Genomic DNA, 22,176 nt, shown 5'->3' with positions numbered 1-22,176 from the left:
GTGCCTTAATTCTTGTCCTTGCCAAACATCCTATAATAGTATGACAAGATTTTATTTATGATCACAGTCAAATTGGACTCTTATGCTCTGGGTAGGCCACAGGTGTGGAATGTCAGTCATGGCTCTTACAATCATCGGAATGGCTCTTGTTAGGTCATTAAGAAAAGGAAAGGATTCAAGATGAGGCCCTCCAAAGAAAATGTCATTTTCTTCAGGCTGGAGAGGTACCTGTTTGCTTTTATTAAGCACCTAGTTGGTTTTACATTGAAAGAGCCATGTATTTGTACCTGAAACAAGGGAAGGGAAGAAATACCCATTTTAAAATCAAGCTTCCCTGATGAATTGGGCATTTTAGTTATGAAGTCAAGCTTTTGTTGCCTAATTCTGTAGTCTTTTAATAGAGAATGCTACACATAGAATACTACACACAAATTAAGCCTTGAAAGGAAATAAATACCAAATATGTAAATTAGACATTTCTATATACTAACATCTACATCTAACTATATTTGCCTTTATGGCTATTAAGTGTATTAAAGTAAATATACATTAAATATTTATGGTCAGTCTTCTATTTTTTGATGCACAGATGAATATACTCCACCACAAGCAGTCATATCTGTGAGAAAGCAGATACTTAAGGGAGAAAGTAACTGGAATATACACGTGTGAAGATTTAGTCCTACTCTCAAGAAACCAGAACATTTGTTTTAATCTGTTTAATCTAATTATTTTATTACAGTTTCCTATAATAGGCCTCATGTTTGACCATTAATCACATGAATGCAGATTATACATAAAATATTAAGATTAGATAGATTCTGACTGGAGATTTATCTTTAACATAAATGCTGGTAATCCTTAGAAAATAAGGAGAAAAAATAAGTTTTTACTAATGGGTTTATAGTCCAAATATAACATAAGATAAAAATGTCAAGATAAAAATGGAAAGTCTTAATCTGTAAAAAAAAAAAAGAAAAAAAAAAGTAACACAACAAACTTACTAAAATACTTTAAAAAGCTGTTGTAAATGAAAAGCTGTTGTAAATGAAAGTAAGTAATTTGTCTTGAAGAGATAATCAAGATATTTGGTTTCCAATTTTGTTATTAGAATGCCTTTTCAAAAATTATATTTCAAATAAGAAATCTATAATAATGTTGATAATATCAATTGTAAGAAGGCAATATGTAGAGTTTTTAAAACATTTGTCCAATGGTTGGGTTTTCAAAATGGAAAAGTGGAAGAAAAACATCTATCACTTTAGAGGTTTTCTGAAAGAAACCAAGGTTCCTTTCAAGTTCTTGCTTCTTGGAAATGCCTAAAGGGAGGCTATTGTTGAAGTAAAATACCACACTCAAATATAACTAGCCGAATAGGAGACAAAGAGGCCTCTATAGTTGAATCCTAATTAGAGGACATTTTGTTCTACTTCAAGTCCTATCCCCCATTCTAGCTTTAACCTTCTCCTCAGATTCACTTTAAAAGGCAAAGGTCTGCTTAGGAATAATGAACTTTCATGGATCAAGGTTCCATTATGTTCATTTTATGGAAAGGTCTGGATTTAATTCCAAAACACCACCTGGTCTCTGTGGGTCTTTGGGAACGCCACCTGTTTTGCTAAACAGTAGCTCTTGGAGCAAAAACGGTTGAACAATGTGGCCCTAGGACATATTTTTAAGAACACTCATTCATGCCTGGTTTCCATTTAACAATTCACCAGACAATATGATTACCAGGCCACTGCCAGCTACAATTCTTAGATTTCAACATTTTAAATAATTTATATGAAAGAAAAAGAAAATAAATGTCATTTTTTTGGTTTTCAATCAAACTATCAGTGTACATATTAGGACCTATTACTTTCCAAAAGTCATATAGTCCCTATAAAAGTTTGCCACACAACTCATCACCAAAAGTATTGCAAGTCTACATGTGTTTACATAGCAAAGAAAGCTTAATTAATCAGAGGAAATGTGGCACAAATGTGTGTTATAGCCTAAATAATTTAGTTCCCAACTAAACGCAGATCTATTTCAGATTATGATATTTTAAAATAAAAATAAATCACCCAGGAAATAATCACTCATGGGTAAACTAGCCTTTTAGTGTCATTAATAGTTCTTGTTTTTGAATAAATAGTATGTTACCAACTAAAAGAGTTTTGGAGCAACTTGTTGTAAATTCTGGTTTTTAGATTTACCAGAAAATTTTGATATGAATTATTGAAATACCCACTTCTGCATATAAACACTGTATGCTTGATATATTTTGTTTAAATATGCAAATATGTTAACAATAAAGGAGATACAAGCTCATTTAATGAGATTACTTCCATTATTTTTAAGTTACTGTAAATATTTGATGGGGAAAACTTGTTAGCAGTGGGACAACTCAATGATCACCTAGTTGTCTGTGTGTTCCTGCCAGATTTTCTATAGTAACACGAGAAAGGGCACAACGATCTTTCTGGGATCAGGGGTGTGTTAGTCTGTTCTCACTCTGCTAATAAAGACATAACCAAGACTGGATAATTTATAATACAAAGGAAAGAGGTTTAACGGACTCACAGTTCCACATGGCTGGAGAGGCTTCAAAATCATGGCAGAAGAGCAAGGGATGTCTTACCTGGTGGCAGGCAAGAGAGAGGTTGTGCAGGGGAACTCCCCTTTATAAAACCATCAGCTCTCATAAGACTTATTCACAATCATGAGAACAGCACTGGAAAAACCTCCCACTAGGTCCCTCCCATGACACATGGGAATTATGGGAGCTATAATTCAAGATAAGATTTGGGTAAGGACACAGACAAACCATACGGGGTTTATCACTGGCCTGGATGGAACATGCTTATTGAGACAAACACACACACACACACACACACACACACACACACACACACACACACACAGAGAGACAGGAGACAGGGAGAGAGAGAGCATGAGGGGGAAGAAAGAGAGAGGGGGGAGGGGGGGAGAGGGAGAGGGAGAGGGAGAGAGAGAGAGAGAGAGAGAGAGAGAGAGAGAGAGAAAGACTGAGTGCATGAGGAATTGGACCAGGTGATTTTGGAAGCTAAGAAGTCCCACCATCTACCATCTGCCAGCTGAAGGTGTAATTTCAGTCCAAGCTCAAAGGGCTGAGAAGCAGGAAAGTCCATGGTGTAAATCCTAGTCTGAGTTCAAAGGTCTGAGAACTAGGAAGGCCGATGAGCAAGGGCAGGAGAAGATGATGTCCCAACTCAATCAGAGAGTGAAAAATTTTTTTCTACCTTCTATTCTATTCTGGCCCTCAGCAGATTGGATGATACGCATCACAGTGGGTAGGGCTCTCTTCTTTATTCAGTCTATGGATGCAAATGCAAATCTCTTCTAGAAACATCCTCACAGACACACCCAGTAATAAAGCTGTACGGCTTGCCTGGGGTATCCTTTAGCCCAGTCATGTTGACACATAAAATAAACTTTTGTTTATTCAAAAAAATAAAACTGTACCTCAACATCTGCCCTCAAATTAAAGGTCAGTGCTATAGTTTGGCTAAGGAAATATTATGTATTATAAAACCCTATCATACCTCTATTCCATTGCTGAAGGGGCATCTATCAAGAAAAGTATCTCTAAATGAAATGTTCTGTTCCTTGAGTAGGTACTCACCATTATCTGTCGTTTAGAGTTTTTGTCTCCACAGCTATGGTCCCTTTTGGAGCCAGCTGCTGTCATGGAGGGAGAGGGCGTGCTGCATGCCGACCTGCAGGTGGCTAGCCGCTGCTGATGTTCTGCTAGCCTTGGGCTCCTGGCCCTCTTGCTTGAAAGTCGTCCTCAGCTCCTGCAGACAGATGCTCTGAAGCCTGCCTGCTCCATTTCTGGACTTCCCCTGCCTTCCTCTGTCCCTGGGAGTCTCCATCATCTTCACTGTCCTGTACTTGCCAGGCTTCTTCTCCCCTGTGGCTGCTCCCCAGTCCCAAGTTTCCAGAGTATTTACCTGCTTCCTCATGTGTCCAAACTCTCTAGTTGAATTTAAGTTTTATTTCTGGAAAAACCAAGTCTGCAAAATCACATTAAGAACTGATAGTGAGAGTTCTTTCATTTAACTTGTTTCCTAAACAAAACAATCCTGCCTTGCTGTTAGGGATGTTGTCAGCTTAAATGTGCAAATGCCCTTCGCCTTTCTTGATTTTTAAGGCTTTTTTTCAGGAAAACAGGAATCGTGACTGGAGGGCAAAATGCACGTTTCAGCAATACATACAGGTACACATTTATTCCTACACTGGCTATAGATAACACTCTCTTCTCCAACGTCTATAAACAGGGCCTGGTTCATAGTTCTAATTAATTAACTTTATTAACTTGGAGCTGAAAGGAGGTGGCAACTTAAGGAAATAAAAAGCAATAGACCTCACCAACTAGTTCCATATAACTGCTTTTTAACTGAAGGTAAAAGAGCAGTTTCTTACTTATGACATGTAATAAAGCAAAATAGATGCTTAGACAGACTGCATAGCACAGTCTATTCCCAGCTTATCCACAGAATATGTTTTCAAAAAAGGGAGAGAAAAGAAAGCATATTTTTTTCATTTAGTGCAAGTAGCAAGTTTATTTTCTTTGATATAGAATTAACAGAGCAATGATGCCCAAATGAGGTAATATTACATTTGCATAGGAAAACTTTCCTTGAACACTTATGTAGATCTTGTTAAAGTTATTGATTGTCAGATCGGAGAAATTGCAATTCCAAGTTTATCCATAAAATTAAAAAAAAATGTTACTTTGGAAGTTTCAAAATGGCAACTTTATCTCAGAGTCATAATCAAAAGGAGAAAAATACTCTCTTAGCTAAGACCAAGAGTGTCGGCAGCACTGCAATACTGTTTATATCCACGTTACACAAAAGCATATGCGTTTGGCAAAGAGAGTGCATGCATTCTTATTGCATCATTTTTGGTTATGTGCTCAATTGCCTTACGGTCCCCTAGAGGCTCTGCTTAACATGAATTTGACGATGATGATAATGGGGTTGGGGTTACCAGTCATTTCCTTACATATATAGCTCTGATGTAGTCAATTACATGTGTTTGATGTTGTGCTGGTAATATATAGATTTCAATTAAAGAGAAACCTGGGCCTATATAAACAATATATGTGGAATATACATGGATATGTAAAGACTTGAGGTTGATGACTTGACATCCATTAATGTTAAAAATAGTAAAGTAAAAATTCCAGTGGCTTAAAAAGATGGTATTTTCTTAAGGACACATTGCTGAACACATGGCCACCTACCTGCTCTCTAAAGCAATATGTATAATTTAACTACCAAATATAGAACAGAGGATTACTAGGAGACATAAAAAGCATTAAAGCCCATTACAATCTCGAATAAACCAAAACCTCCAGTACATAGAAAAAGCACTGCAATCATGTATTTAGCTTTATTTTTCTAATATATATCATAATTTAAAACTATGTAAGGCCACTTACATAAAAGCGATTTTTTTCAAGTGTTATAGTTTAGAGCATGGCTTTATATTTGGCTTAATCATTTTTTTTCTTAACCAGTTTAACTTATAAAGCTCGTAATCTTGCCAGCAGGGCTTCAACTTCGGGAACTGATTCATTTTTAGAAAAAGAGCCAAGAAGTTCCGTTTCCTTTTTTCTGTTGCTTTCTACATTACAGGCTTCCTTCTTTTCAACTGCCTTGATCCTCCCGGTAGACGTATGAGTGTCTAGATTATAATTAAGCTCCTTGGCCACTGAAGTCCTTGTTGAGTTGCAATTGATATTATGGTGTGAACGTGAACCTTCTGTCAACTGCACTTTCTGATTTTCTACGGTAAGGAAGAAAGAAGCATAAAACTTATCACCATGATAACAAACGACTGTGCACATTATGAAACAGATTTAAAATAATTATTCTCAATAAACAGGTAGTTTTCTTAGATAAACAATGAAACAGTCAACAGAGTAAGATAGATTTAAAGTAATCACACAGAGGTTTAAAAATAAACTAAAATATAACAGCCATCCATTTCATTAGCACTAATGCTTATTTCCTTCTTCCTTTATGCCTGATATGCCTGTCATGTGGTCATCATCAGGGCTTGGTCCCGTTATTTCTTTCAGGTCTCTGTTCAAACACCACCTAAGAAGGGAGGACTTTCCTAGCCGCTCATCTAAAACAGCATTTGCCCTTTGCACTGCTCTATCCTTCCTCCTCACGTTTTCCTTGACAGGACTCACGACGGCTGGACACATCACATATTTGCTTACTTGTCCATTGTCTGTCTTACAGAACGTATGCTCCAAGACAGCAGGGGCATTATTTTAAATACTGCTATAACTTCAGGGCCTAAAATGGCCCTGGTGCAAAGTAGACCCTCAATAAATATTAGTTGGATAAATAAATTATTTCCATACTCTGTGACACAAGATAGACATTAATTTGAATAATAATAAGATGAATTTCCTTTTTGAATGAAAGCAAGAAGGAAAGTTTCTAATAAGAATTTTAAAAGTCGATTATTTTCCTTTAAAAAAATAATGAACTGGCACACAAATAATTAAGACTTCCTAGCAAACCAGAATGTTATATGTAATTGTGAAGAATATACACATCTATAAATACATGCACGTATATATATACATACACATATACATTCTTTTATTGGTAAGTGATGGTAATGATGACTTTTAAAAAACAGACACCTTCAATATTCAAGTAACCTTGAATAGGACTTGAAAATGGTTTCAGCAAACTTGACATGACATTTAAAGTTTTTTGGTTATTCTCTGAGAGATGTTCCATTGTCCCAATAGTAATGACTTTGGAGCACAAGCAGTCACTCATGACAGTATGTTTTATGTGAGTGCTGAAAATTCCAACTGAAAACAGCTTGTACATTAAAAGGTGGCTGCTGAAGATATTTACTGCACTGTCATTTCCTGACCAGGGGCTTCCAGTGATGGATGAGGATTTTACACACTTTCTTGGACAATCTCAACAAATTTTAGAAGTATGATCACCTTTTAGCTGCTGGAAGAAAATAAATACACCTTTTCTTTCACCTTCTATATCAGGTGGTTTTTGTTACTCAAAAATCAAAATCTAATAGAGCAGTGATTTTCGTTAAAGGAGGGTATGCTCTGTAGCTTGTAATGTACATACTGTGTTTGCTGGAAAGAGCACAGTGGATGTGGTATTCCTATAGTTCCTATGACCATATCTTTTTTTTTTTTCCTAGCACGAACCCTTCTGTCCCACAGAATGCTTGAAAGCTGCATTTGTAGCTAAATCAGAATGTTGCCCAGCTTATTGCTCCTTCCCCAAAATGTTCCTATCTTTGCTTACTTGATTTCTTGCAAATGACTTCATTATGATGGTATCTCCAACAAACCAGTTTATTCTGCTATTGGACAACTCTAATTAAATGTCTAATGGCAAAGAAGATATTAAATTAGCCAAAATATGAAGTGTGTGTGTGTGTGTGTTGTGCATGTGTGTCCGCGTGCACGATGAAGGTGAACATGTATGCACTCCAAGAAAGTAGGGACACTGTTTTAAATATTGCTATAGCTTTAGTGCCTAGAATGTCCTTGGTGCAAAGTAGGTGCTCAATAAATATGTTAGGTAAAGAAATTATTTCCACACTCTATGACACAAGATAAACTTTAGTTTGAATAGTAATGACATTAATTTCTTTCTTGAATGGAACCAAGAAGGAAAGTTTCTAATAAGGTTTTTTTAAAGTCAGTGATTTTTCTTCAGAGAAATAATAAATTTGGCAGGCAAATTATTAAAAATGCATATATATATGAACATATATGTTTGTGTTGTGTGTATGTATAGATACACACAACACATACATATATACCATCTTATGAATAGCCTGTATTTATTTAGTATCTTTATTTATTAAGCATTTGTTGCACTTCAAACATTCTCACCCTCAGCATATAGATTAAGGGGTAAAAGCAAAAGGTGGTTAAGTCGTTTGCATAGACTTAGTTACAGAGTAAATCGGTGGTAGATGCCAAATGCTGCCTCTAGAGGTACTGAGGCTGTCTTAAAGAAATATGAAAACCTTTTTGCCAAAGAAAAGTGCTAACTCATTCAAAGCTAAGTTTCATAATTATGGTGTCCTGTACTTATACTTCAAAATGCCTCTGACACACTAAATTCTCACAACAACTTTGTAAAGCAGATAGTATACCTATGCAAACTACCTCAACACAGTACGTCCAAGGCCACACATATCCTCCTTTTCTTTCCTGCTCTCACTTACATTCATGACTAGGAACTTCAAAAGCACAACCTTTATCCCACTACAATTCCCTAGTCCATTCACTCTTCCATTCTCCAGGTCAACTATTTCACTTTCTCCTCTCTTTCAAACAGCCAACATGTCCTCTCTCATTCTCATTTAACTCATTCATACAGACAATTGGAATAGAGCTCCTGCATGTGCCTCACTGCTTCCCCAACACCTATTATCCGCCTACTGCACACACATACATCCACTCCTCCTGTTAGGATGAATCAACCTTCTGAGCTCCCCTCTGAGGACAGCCCTCAAGGTGAGTGACAGATGTGACTTTTGCTTGTCTGCTCAAGGACATCCCTCTGGCTGCTTTACCCTCTCTCTGCTGCATTGTAAAGGTTTCTTCTTCCAGGTGTTCATTCCCCTCAGAAGAGAAGTAAGCTCTAATAACCATAAATTTAGGAGGTGGGGGAATCTCTATTTGTCTCCACATCCTGCTCCAGCTAATATCTAAATTCTTGGCTCCTTTTATAGCAAAATAGCTTGAAAAAATTACCCATACTTATTCTCCCAATTCCTCTCTCCCTATTTTTCTCTTGAACCCACTCCAATCATGCTTTTGACCCTTTACTCTTCTGAAGCAGTTCTTGTCAAGGTCGCTAATGAACTGCATGCTGCCAAAAACAAGGCTTGCATATCTATTTGAATGTCTTAGAACTCCTTGATCTATACCAGATCCAAGGATGAAATGCCTAGCATCGCTTGGGTTTTTCTTTTAGTGTTTGGTCTTTGAACTTCTTTGGAGACTTAGGTAAATAATAATGGATGGGCCAAGGCCGGCAAAAGCATTTCTATCCTTTTGAGAAAACTCAAAATAGCTGTGGGCTTGCTTTAGGGACAAAATGAAGAGAAGAAAACTAAGATGGTATTTATCTCCTCTGTGGTTTCAGGTGAGGAATCTTTCATGAGAAGCACCAGACAAGACAGTGTAAAACGGAAAGAGGCCATTCCTGAGACCACTGAGGAAATAAAAAAGAAAGTGCACAAGGGTTTTTTTAAAGGATGTCTATAGCTTTGTTAGAAATTCCTAGATAACAGCTCTTCACTCCCAGCCCTTATATTAGCTCTCAGCACCCCCATAGCCCCCATTCTGGTCCTCAGCTTCTTTCTGCTTTGTCTTCAGCCATGGGAGACCAAAACTGTAGAACTGAGCGAGTCAGGTCTGAAACTGCAAAGCAGATACATGAAACTGGACAGGAGTGCCTATCCCAGTATAATCAGAGATAGTGCAGGTAGAGGAAGTGCCCAAGTTGGCAGTTCACTTTTTTTAGGCTTGGCTTTGTTGCCAAGCTGGGGATAAGCTATCCAGCTGCCTCAGCCTCACAAAGTGCTGGGATGACAGGTGTGGGCCACTGTGCTGGCGCACCCCGGAAGTTCACTCTTAACATAGAAATCTTATTGTAATGCTGAGTCAAGACCAGGTATCTTTTGTTATTACCATTGTTTTAAAGTTTGTTATTGGTGGCTTTGTGTGGGCTGGAGACCTAAATCCCATGCAAAAACATGCACTTAGTTTCCAAATGGTTGACTTTCAAACAACAGGGGGATGCCACAGCCCTGTAAGTTGGAGAAAACACTATACTCTGTCCAGGTGCTCAGAGGCATAAATAAATTGCAATTTGAGGCAGGCAGGCCCATTCTTTTCATATGAAGTTAGACAGTTACAAATGCAAGACAATACCTAGGGCAAATGGACTCAATGAAAGGTAAGGCTAGCGTATCAATAAAAAGACAAACATTTCTATTTCTCCTCAACTCAAATCTTCCCCATACACACTTTTAAATGGAAACTAAAAATACTAAGGCAAAGTGGGATGATTAATTCTTCAAGGCGAGGAATTCATTTCATTATTTTACAAATTAAATTCTAGGCCTTTTTTCCCCTTTAAGATATTACAATTGATCTCTATGTATAACATATCTAGGACTACTGCCAATATTCAGGGCAACTGTTGACTGTAGTACTGATAGGCAAACAACCAGCTGCTATTCTTAGTACCAATTCAGTATGAAAATGCAATTCATACATCTTGTATTTGTGTTTCTGTGGAAATAAACACGATGAGAATACATGCTGTTTTCCTTTAAGAGAGGAAGGCTTACTTATTTCAATTTAATTCCTCATAGGATTCTTACTGTAAGAATTAAATCTAGAGCCCCACCACAGCCTTTTCTTTGAAACTGAACTAAAAGTTGAACGTTGTTGGAGAGTTAAATGCCTCTTAAATACAGATACCCACTGGAATAAAAAATGAGAATAAAAGCCTTAAATGACATCTAGTGTTGGGTCCCACATGACCTTTGGCAGAGTATAGATTTTGATGACAAAGAAAGCTTAAAAAACTCAATCGTCTCGTGCTAACATTTCCATTGTTTCTTGAGAAACACAAAAGAAACCGGAAACTAGGAAAATGGCTGACAAAAAAATTATATTTATACAGATATGTATACATGTGTATATAGATATGCAACTTGGCGTGTAAATGAGAAAATATTTCAGCCAACAGTTGTTATGCTTCTTAAGAAGGCAAGGCTAAGGCCCTGGCGGATGGCCCTTGGGGAAGCCTTCTCCGCGGCAGGAAATATCAGTTATGGTTCAGAAAGAGGCATTATTCCTTTTAAGTCAGTATTGATCCCCCTTCACATTGTGGTTCTAATGGGCACTGGCTTCTTAGGAGTGCCAACTCTCAGATGAAATATAAAATTGAGCTCCTGTCTTTTGTGGTCAATGGTGAGTCTGTGGCAGCCTTGACAGGAGGAAGAATATAGAACTCTGGTGTCCTAAATTGACTGCATCTATTCCGTGCTCCTGAAATTTGGTCTCTCCTCACAATTCTTTACCTTTTGCTTTTAACGATTACTTTGACCTACTAAGTAGCTGTTTTGTTTCACCCCAGCAATGACTTTACTTTGGTGAAAGAAAAAGAATGACCCATAAATGTAATTTTTAAAGCACCACTGGGTCTACATGATAGTAAAGTGTGTGACAAATATATGTTTTTAATCTATGCAATAACGGAAGTTAGTGGTGGCCGCTGGCAGCCCATATCCCTGTGGTTTTCCTTCCTGTTGATTTACTGATGCTATAAATAATTGTCTTCCCTTGGTTTCATTTCACTGTTTATCTTATGTATTGAAAATATATAAAAATAATTCAAAGAGCAAAAGGTCATTCTGCATATAGTTAAAATCTTTTAGGGGTGCCAGAAACTCTTATTAAAACCTATTATGTAAAAATAGAACCATCTAAACAAAACAATACTCCCCCATCTTAACAGCATGCAAAGCAGAAGAAGATATCTTTGAATAGAGGAGACAATTGATGAAGAGCTTTATTTGCAGAAACTCATATGTAAACATCTATTCATTCTTGTTCTGTATCACTACCTTTTAAATAAAATTCAAAGACAATACTGCCATCTCACAGTTTCCTATGCTGAGTTTCTCTAACTCAGTGGAGGGCTAGAAGGAAGCTCAAGGTGATGCAGGCTCTGTGCACACGACACCCAGGATATTCAGCCTCTAAAGGAAATAGACTGCTTATCTTTCTGATCTGTAATGTGCTACTTGAGTTGGATACCCTTCTTTGTATCTGCTTTCCTCTTTCTTACCTCTCCCCTCAATTCTTAGCAATTCTAATTTGGCTTTCATCCATATCCCTCTATTGGAATTGCTCCCTACCATATTACCAAAAGCATCAAAATTCCTAAACTCAATGGCATTTACTCATGCCTCCTTTTCCTCTTACATTTGCAACATTTTGGAATGTGTGTAACAAAGAATTCAGCTGATCTTTGTCCCAGTCCCTGGAAGGTGGCCTCTAAAGCCTTGGAATTTTTATTCATGGTGGGACTCTCAGACCTGTAGTTTGAAGCCCTAAAGTGAGTTTTTGCTAATGAGGTAACTCATGGTGGGCCCCTAGAGAGTTTATACTAATGAATGACTCGGGATGGGGGTTAACCATGCCAGAAAGGCCAATCATGTGATTAGAGTTGGGGTTCTGAGCCAAATGATTACCAGCCTGATTTCTGAGCAGGAGAAAGGTATGGGAGCTTGAGCTCTATCATGTGGCTGATGATTCAGCTAATTGTGCCTAAGCAGCAAAACCTCAGTGCAAATGCAAGACACTGATGTTCACGTGAGTTTTCCTGGTTGGCAATCCTCTGTGTATCCTTACACATCAATGTGCAGCGAGATTGATGTGTCTCTGAGGACAAGAGGCTTCATGTGTCTCTCCTTTAGTTGCCTTTGATTTATACTCTTTTGCTATAATAAAGCTGTAATAGTAAGTATAGTGCTTTCCTGAATTCTGTCATTCTAGCAAATTATTGAAACTTGAGAGGGTAGTACGAAGCACTGAATTTGCAACCAAGTGATCAAAAGTGAGGGTAACCTAGGGATCCTCAAATTTGCAGCTGATACTGAAGTGAAGGCAGTCTTTTAGAGGACTATGACCTGTGAAATCTGGCTTAACTCCAAGTCGTTGGTGTTAGAAGTCATTGTAGAATGTCATTTGTGACTTTGAACATCATTATGGAATAATATCCATATGATCATATTATCTTTATATACGGCTCTTCTATAGTTTGCAAACACTTTCCCTGTATATCCACTCATGTGATTCTTATAACAGCCCTGTGAGATAGGTAATATGGGCATATTTACCTTGTTTGACATGAAATTGAGAAAGCAGACATAACTTTCAGGCAGAGCCAGAGACAAAACTAAGTCCTTAGACTCCTGGTTAACAGGCTCTAACATGGTATGGCCCTTGACTGTGCTCACTCTTCTACTTTTTGATGATTCATTTTAAATCTTCTTTGGTAATTTGTTCTACCTTCCCAACCTCTACCAAATAATTTTAACTCTTAATGTGGCCATTTCTTACAGTTACATCCTTGGCCCACTTTTCTGCCCTTTCTACCTTCTCTCCATCAAGATCTCACAGTATCAACCACTTCCTCTAGGAAGAAGACTCACATCTGCATTTCCAGCCCTGACAACAGAGCTCCAGTACCGTATCCACCATGGCCTCCCTACACATTCCTACATATGCCCTACTACTACTTCAAATAACACATTCTCAAACCACACTTTCATGCTCTTCATACTAACATACTGAAACCAACCATGGCCTCTGTTTATCAGCCATGCTATCTGCTATTGACAGCTATCTCGGACTACTATGCACTTGTGGTCGCCTGGAGGTAGCTTGGCAGATATTAAGTAAATATTTCTAAAGTATGTAATGGCTTGTCAGCTAATTGATACCAGGTCACAAGTAATTTGGTCAATTGATCTGGTGGTTCATGAGGGAGAGGGTAGAGAAATAATATAAGGGCATGGTTTGACAGTATGAAACACATACTACATATCTTATAAACCTTTTACATGCTATTTTGTTTTCTTTTGATTTTAGAGATAAGGTCTTGCTGTGTTGCTTGCTCAGGCTGGAGTGCAGTGGTGCCATCATGGCTCACTGTAGCCTTGAACTCCTGGGCTCAAGGTATCCTCCCGTCTTGGCCTCCAGAGTAGCTACATCTACAGGCACACATCACCAGGCCTGGCTAATTTTTAAATATTTAAAATTGAGACAGGGTCTTGCTATCTTGCTCAGGCTCACCTAGAACTACCCCCGTGATCCTCCTGCCTCAGCTTCCCAAAGTGCTGGAATTACAGGTGTGAGCCACTATGCCTGGCCTTTATGTGCTATTTTAAAATGTTTACAACAATCCTAAAGTAAAGGTACCAACAAGCCCATTTTATAGATAAGGAAATTGAGGTTTAGAGAAATCAATGAACTGCCAAGGCCACAGAGGCTTTGCTGGTTGCCTCCAGAAAATTCAGTCCAAACATTCGGCCCCTCCTGGTTCTGGGGCACATGATTAGGCCATGGGAAACAGATATGATGTGAAGTATAAAGAGCACTTCCCAAGGATGAAGAGGCTGGGGAGAGGTTGATTCCCAGTGCTAATAACTTGGGAGCTGTATTAGAAACTAACCAGCTAATTATTTTTAAATACCTCAGGACTGAAACATATTTCTGAAGCCATTTCTAAGTCTCATCACATAGTGTGCTTTTAAGTATGTTCCTTTATTTCTTATACTTCTTCAACATTTATTAGACATTTCAAATGTACAGGTATTTCTTCTGAATAACTTATACTATTTCTGTTTCATTTCATTTTGATTCGCAGAATCGTGTAATGTAGATCAAAATGTAGCCCTCGTTACTTGGTGGAACCACCTAGCCAATGCTTGAATTATATTTAGTTAGCATCCTATCAAGTGGCTATCCAGCCTCAGTTTGAAAACCTCCAGTCATTTCCTCACAATCTCATCAGGCAATGTAGTCCACCTTTGGTCAGCTCTAACAATTACATGTTTTACCTTATATTTATCCAGTGTTTATTTCCCTGAAATCTCCGTCACTGGCTCTGTTGATTTTTTCCATTAGGGCCATATTAAGTTTAATTCCTTTTCTACCCACCAGCGCTTCCACTATTTGAAGACAGATACTATATTCCCTCAATATTTTCTTCTCCAAGCCAAATAGCTATTCCTTCAGTGATCACAACTGTTCCTTCGGTGATCATGACCTGAAATTATGGTTAATTCATTAGTTAATTCAAAGAGGGTTTAGCTCACCATGCTAGGTGCTAAGTCCTTGAAACATTTAAGATCCTGTCATTTCTATAATGAACATGCAAAACAAGATCTGCTCAGTAGTTCAAAATTCTGGGGAAAAACTAAAGCCAACTAGGGTGTCCAGTACTGTCAAACAATACAATTATATGTTCATAGACTCTTTTAAAAAATTTCCATGTAGCCTTAATACTTCAGGTTGATTTTCGGTATACATTTAATAAGAATCTGCTTAAAATAATGTTTTTATTCATTAGAGAATTCAATCCTAGGATACATTTTTGTTGATAACCATTTTATAATAAAATAATTTTATATATGACTACATACATAGAAATGTTCCTTTACTTCTCCCTGGCCTGTTACTACATACATATTACATTAGCCATATGTAAACATAGAAATATATTCAAGTAGTAACAAATCCAATTCATATCCATCTAACTGTGACCTAACTTGCTATAACATAAGCTCTGTAAAGGCAGTATCTTTGTTTTATTCACAGGTATATTCCCAAGCCCTAGCACAGTGCCTACCCCCTAACAAGTGCTTGATAATTTATTTCTTGAGTGACCAAACCTAAGCATGGCATAATTTTATTACCTTGTTTCACTTAATGTTTTAAATTAAACCCTTTTTTTTTTTTTTTCAAAAAAGAAAACACTTTGCAGTAATATTATCTGGATACAAATTAAGCTGATTATATATCATTTTGGTTTATTGTACATTTTTTGGGTCCCTTGAGGCCTCTAGTCCCTTGAGACTAGAATGGCATTGTCCAATAGAAATTTAATGAGAGTCAGAAAAGTGGGCTATATATGCAAGGTAAAAATGTCTAGAAGTTACATTAAACACTGAAAAAAAATCAGGTGAAATTAGTTTTAATAATCTATTTTATTTAACCCAAATGTCAAATATTATCACTTTGACATATACAGCAAAAATATATTGACATCTTTAGCATTTGTTTGTACTAAGACTTCAAAATTCAAATGTCTATTTCATAATTACAGCACATCCCTATTCAGACCAGCCACATTTCAGGAGCTTAACAGCCATACCTGGCTACTGTCTACTGTATTGGACAGCACAGGTCTAGAACCTGGAGTTTTTCACAGTGCTGTTACCTATACATTATCTTGAGTTGAATATGTGTATATTATAAACAATCAAGTAAAAAATGAATTGTTCTAATATTTAGAATTTCATTGTGATTTTGTTTCATATAAAGAGGAAGGAACAGTTATACATTTCTAGGTAATTTGGATTTAGGTAAATCCTAAATTCTATTTTGCCTTTTATGAATGGCAAAATAGACAAAGGCTAAAGATTAAAAATATATTCACAAAATTTGAATGCTAATAATGACAAGCCTACTGTTGCTACTATGTTTTGGCGTCTCTTCATCCAGCTATCCAGGCATGGGGAGACTGGGTTACCATTCAGAGACTCTTCTACTTTTACTTCCTAGTTCTGAACATGTTTTAGTAAATCAGTGAAAATTAGGAGGATCTAACTTATTAAATCTAATTCTCCTTCCTTTCAAAATGAGATTGACCTTCATTCCATGCTATTCTCCTATTCATATTGCATCAGGACCTACGTGGGGGTGAGGTTCACACAGTTGCCACTATCAGAAGCTGATAGACTGGCCTCTTTTTATTGTTCTGTTCATAGCATAGCAGCATTATCTTGTACTAGATTGATGATACCAAGCTTCATTATGAAATCTGAAACTATTTCTAAGATTTTATTTCATGTATTTCTAGAAAATGAGCGAAAAAAAGAAATCCGGCATGAGTCATACACATTACCCTAAAGAGAGTAGCTCAGGCTAGTACACCGCTGCCTCCTACTGTCAGTTTGAGGAAAGTGAGAGAGCCCTACTCATACTTATTTCTGTTTACAGATTTAGACAAGTGGTCTTCTTCCTTCAAAGGACAATTTTGTGCAGATAACCTAGGAAAAAATATTGATGTTTTCTGAATTTCTCTGAATTCTTCCCCTGCTTAGACTGCTAGATCTGTGAAAAAAAAATCCAGCAAACAACTTGAGCATGGATCTTTTTCCATTCTAAAAAAGAAATTGGTTTTAAAGGTAATTCACAAAACATCTGTGCTTTTAAATTCTATTTCACATTATTTTGTTGTTAAATTTTTCATTTTTCTCTTCTTCCTTCTTTCCCTGCAGGGCCTTACATCACATCTCTAAGAAAAATACGAGAGAAAAAAATCTGTATTATTTTAAAATCTTTTAGCAGTCTTCTCCTAAATAAAAATATTAACAAGTATGACGTGAGTTAATATAGTAGGAAATATAACGACTCGTTAAATACAGAGAAATGTTTAAGAGCTTTAAGTTATCTAAAATATGAAGGCAGTACATGACTACATGACAACTTAGGATAAATAGAAACTACTTATTTCTATAATGAGCACATTTGGATCAATGATTTGGATGCTGGTTGTACAGTCCTCTGCGCCCAAACTGTAGTTTCACCTCTCGTAGTTTTGGCTGAGTCAAAGAATATGAACCTTTATTTTAAAGGTGAAATTTTTGATCAGCAAAATAAGTCAGGCAAAGAGGACCTTTCTGAGAAGCTGCTCCCTTTTAATGAGGAAAAAAGTAAAAGGAATAGGTCAATGTCATTTCAGTTATTTTCTTGCAAATAAAATACCAAGTTTGATTCCTATGAAACCCCAGGCTGCACTAAGGTCTCTGTAAAATTGGTTTCTATAAACGACTCATCTTAACAGCATTCATTGGCAGAGCTTGTGCTTCCTAAGACTGCGGACACACAATCAGATTGGACCACACAATTCCCCTTTTCCCGTTTACTGCTAGATTCTTGCCTCAGGCTTCCCTTGTCAACAGGGACTGTTTCCTCAAAGACCTGCTTCCAGTCTGTCTTCTTGGGGCTTTGAGCTTTGGAGCACCTCCTGTCTCTATGGTAACACAAGACACAAAGACTGGAAATGTATCATACAGAGGACAGAAAAGAAAGAAATTAGAGTATAGTACTCCTGGTAAGCTAAAGGTGGTGCTGACGGCAGGAAAACGGATAAGAAGGACAAGAGATAGTAACCGTTGTTCCATTTCACATACATACTCTTAAAAGAGCTACAAGTGTTAGCACAGACCTTAAAGTATGTGGACCTTTACAATCCATATGGTATTTAAAATTTAAAAAATACTGGAGACCCATATTGGCCATAAATACTTAGCAATTCATTAAACTACTGAGAGAAATAAAAATTCTCAGTGGCGACACAACACATTAAAAAAATTACATCAAGTATTACAGTATGGTTTATATTAAAGGCAAAGAAAAATATGTTACTATCACATGGCAGAATGTTCCCTTTTTTATTTTTCAACTCTAAATACAAATTTTCCTACTTTTTTTCAATTTGGGGCATCATAGTAAATGTAGCATTTATTAGTTCAATGGTTCAATATAAATCAGGAGGTTTATGTCCTCAAACTGTTAGTCAATTCCATTCTGTTTCTTGGTCACAAGCAGCACACTGAACTCAGAAGAGTTGTCTCAAAAACATGGTGGAGTATATGAGGAACAGTAATGCTGTCAATTTAAACCCCAAGATATTTAAGTAACACACACACCTATACATTAGGAAAGATATATTATTCATACAGCTATCTAAAAAAATATACATGGTCATATACAGGTATCCTATCAGTATTTTAAAAACATTTCATGCCAGCCTATGAGGTGTTGTTGAATATCAATGTTGAGAGCTTGCTATGAACTTAAGAATGTCTATTTAAAAAAATGTTGTAGAGATGGCTTGGCTGCTGGGCCTCAGAGCAGGATCTGCTGACACACTGCAAGCATTTGAACACACAGATTCACAAAGCTGGTTCTGAACTCTGTTCCTTGAGGTAGTACTCCAACAATCAGACCAGCAGAACTTCAGGGAAGCTAATCATACACTCAGTTGTAGAACTCTATTATTAGGATCTAAGAAGACTCCTTACTTGGCCTTTTTATTTTTTTTTTCAAACTCAATCAACTAAAATGCAGCTATAAGCTATGGCCACTAGAGGTCAGACGGCTACACCTATCACCAATCATTAAATTTTACTGGGCATTATGGTACAGGTAACTTGAGTAACTTAAAAAATATAGAACAGAGTATACTCACTTAAAACTATTATGGTATAATAATAATAATATGTTTACTAATTAATTATGCTATTTCTAAAGGTCTTAGATTTTGCAATGGTACTACTTTTCTCTGTTGGCTTTCACTTTATTTGGAAGAGGAAAGAAAACATTGCAATAACGGAATCTAGAAACCTTTGCAGTTAATGAAATCTCATCATATCAAAGATCACTCTTTTGAGCAGAACATGGAAGCAATGTGTTCTGTAGTTTTATCAAGCCTATTTGGTCATGCAATCCTTATGAACCTTCCAATTTGAATCATTTTATCTAACCTAACCTCTCGCCTATTTTCTCCTGGTATATACAGATCTTATTGTATACAGTTATAGCTTTACTTGGTAAAGATTTATTATAATGGGGGGTATTACTCCTTATCTTTCCAATGAAGTTTATCATGTGACACGCCACAAATACTTTGTTAAAAAACAATAAATGCCGGGCTCAGTGGCTCATGCCTGTAATTCCAACACTCTGGGATGCAGAGATGGTCGGATTGCTCGAGTCTAGGACTTCAAGATCAGCCTGAGCAACAGAGTGAGACTCCATCTCTACAAAAAATTAAGAAAAATGATTAACCAGGGCATGGTGGCACACACCTGTAGTACTAGCTACTTGGGAGGCTGAGGTGGGAGGATTGCTCAATCCTGGGAGGTTGAGGCTGCAGTGAGCCATGACCACACCACTGCATTCCAGTCTGGGCAACAGAGTGAGACCCTCTCTCAAAAACAAAAAGATTTTTAAAAATAGTAAAACTTTTGCCTATAACACAATCCACAAATAAGGAACTCAAATTTCATCATAACAAATTATGTTCACTTTCTCACTACATTATTCACAAAATAACTATTTTAAGGCTTTTTTTCCCATTTCAGGCTATGTTTTACAAAAGACTCACTAAAAACACAATACTAGTACGTTAGAGCACTTACTAAGTGCCAAATTTGCACAAGGTGCTTTACAAAAATCATTATATAGCCTAAGCAAGTATAATTTGTAAACTCTCCAATTCACAATAAGGAAGGAGGCTTTGAGGGATTAAGAAACCTGTCCTAGTTATAAGCCAAGTTAGGGTGGAGCTCTTATTCAAGCTCAAGTCATCCAATTCAGCTTCTGGCTCCAAATTATCGCACTTTAATAACATTTTAAAGCTGTAAATGCTGTAAAAGAAGCAGGAAGTATTTTTATATCAGTACAAGGAATCAAAAGGAAACTATGAGACGCTTCATTTTTACTCATATTGCTTTTGACAAATATCCTAAAAGTCTAGTGAGCTCTCTAGTTAAAGGCATATTAATTTCCAGGTTTTCTGCTTCTATGGTACAGAGTACTGTCCAAACTTATCTTCGTTGTATATCTACTCACAAAAGCAGCAAAATCTATGTCCTAGGCTCAGTAGTTTATTAGAAAATATTAGAAGCTAGTTATTTTGACATTATACATAAAACTCTCATATTTTAACATCTACTACCCAATTAATACCAAGAGTCCAGCATCATAAAATTATTTTCCAGTTTTTTTTTTTTAACAAAAATGAGCTATTCACAAAAATCTTGATCTCTTATTTATTTAATAATTATTTATTGACAAGGTCTTGTCTGTCACCCAGGCTGGGGTACAGTGGCATCATTATAGCTTACTGTAGCCTCAAAATCCTGGGCCAAACTGATCCTCCCCCCTTACCCTCCTGAGTAGCTGGGATTACAGGTGTGAGCCTCCATGCCCGGCTCCAATCTATTTTAAAGGTTAAAGTTTTAGCATATAGTTTTCTCTCACTAGTAATCTACGCTTTAGGATACTATTCTTCTATTAGGAAATAGTGTAATTTCTTAAAATGCCTTTAAATTTTTTAGCTGGACTTATGCAGCAAACTCTATATAAAAAATACTGCATTACACTCTCATATAATACAACTCCCTCTCTATTCCCCTATTCCCTGGTCTGAATCATTGTCTATAATCATCTTTGATCTCTCAAATCTCAATGAAATATGACCTCCTGATTTTCCAAAACATAGCAATGGCACCTTGTATTGTATTTCTCTCATATGATTTGTATCTGGGTTAGCCTGGTGTTACAGTTTTTTGTGCCCCTGCCGCATACTCAAGTCTAGTGATAAGACCATAAACTACTCAAAGTAGAGTCTACGTACTTCCTTCCCATTCTTTGTGTTAAAAGCAGTACTTTACGTGCAGATGTGTCATATTTCATCATAAGATTCTACATTCAAGAGGACAATGTTTTCTAATTCTTTGGTGTACTACAAGACAAAAGATGAAGAATACGCTTTCATTCATTTAGTCAAAAGCATGTACAGTGGGCCATGCTGCCTCACGCTTCAGGGACATAGGAGAGAAAGAACAGACACAGTCCCTGCCTTCAGGAAGCCTATAATCTAACCACATTCACATATCTCTATCCACAGAGAGATTTGCTTATTACCTTCTCTGTATAACAAGTAGAAACAGTAAGAACAGCTTAGATTGTGTTGAGTAGTCACTCAAACCTCTCACTTTTTTTCGAGGCAGCATTGAATCTGGTATCTGTTATGACTTTTAGCAAAATTAGGGTCCATTTTGTCTTAAATACTAAATACAAATGTTTAAGTCTCGTGGCTGTGTTAGATTCCAAAAGAAAATACATAGGGCTGGGGGTATTGTATCATCCGTAGCAGTAGATGATGACCAAAGGAACATAAGCAATGTGAAGGTAGCAGGAACTAATTAGAGGAAATCTTCTGATGCAAACTAATGAACTAGGATATTTAGGGGACTCATTGAAAGACAAGAGGCAGGAAGTAAAAAGGAGGCTATGTAGAAAAGCGGGCATGAAGTGATCAAATCTGGAAGAGCTTATAAAGGATAAATCGGGCAGAATTTGAAGAGCAGCATAAGAAAGAGGAAATAGATTTATAATCAGAAGTCCTGAGTTTGAGACATGTCTATCCCAGATGCCATTAAAAGTAGTGGCTTCCTCTAAAGTTCTTTCACTGAGGTTAACCTCTTTTTACTCTCCTTGTTGTCAATGCTATACTA

The 22,176-nt window shown here is 36.9% G+C and overlaps 1 protein-coding gene across 2 annotated transcripts in view; it reads right to left on the bottom strand.

Annotated features, from left to right (window-relative positions):
• Window positions 1-4,560: 4,560 nt before the first annotated feature.
• The window catches only part of DIAPH3 (diaphanous related formin 3), a 503,028-nt gene continuing 485,412 nt past the window's right edge, over window positions 4,561-22,176 (bottom strand). For both annotated transcript variants that reach the window (XM_017538779.2, XM_017538781.2), the window contains one exon: window positions 4,561-5,820. In XM_017538779.2, the coding sequence (XP_017394268.1) occupies window positions 5,558-5,820 (263 nt within the window). In that variant the 3' untranslated portion in view covers window positions 4,561-5,557. The remainder of the gene's footprint in view (window positions 5,821-22,176) is intronic.

This window comes from Cebus imitator, unplaced genomic scaffold, assembly GCF_001604975.1.
Source record: "Cebus imitator isolate Cc_AM_T3 unplaced genomic scaffold, Cebus_imitator-1.0 Scaffold114, whole genome shotgun sequence".
Classification (NCBI taxonomy): Eukaryota; Metazoa; Chordata; class Mammalia; order Primates; family Cebidae; genus Cebus; species Cebus imitator.
This window is presented reverse-complemented; position numbering and strand designations above follow the sequence as displayed.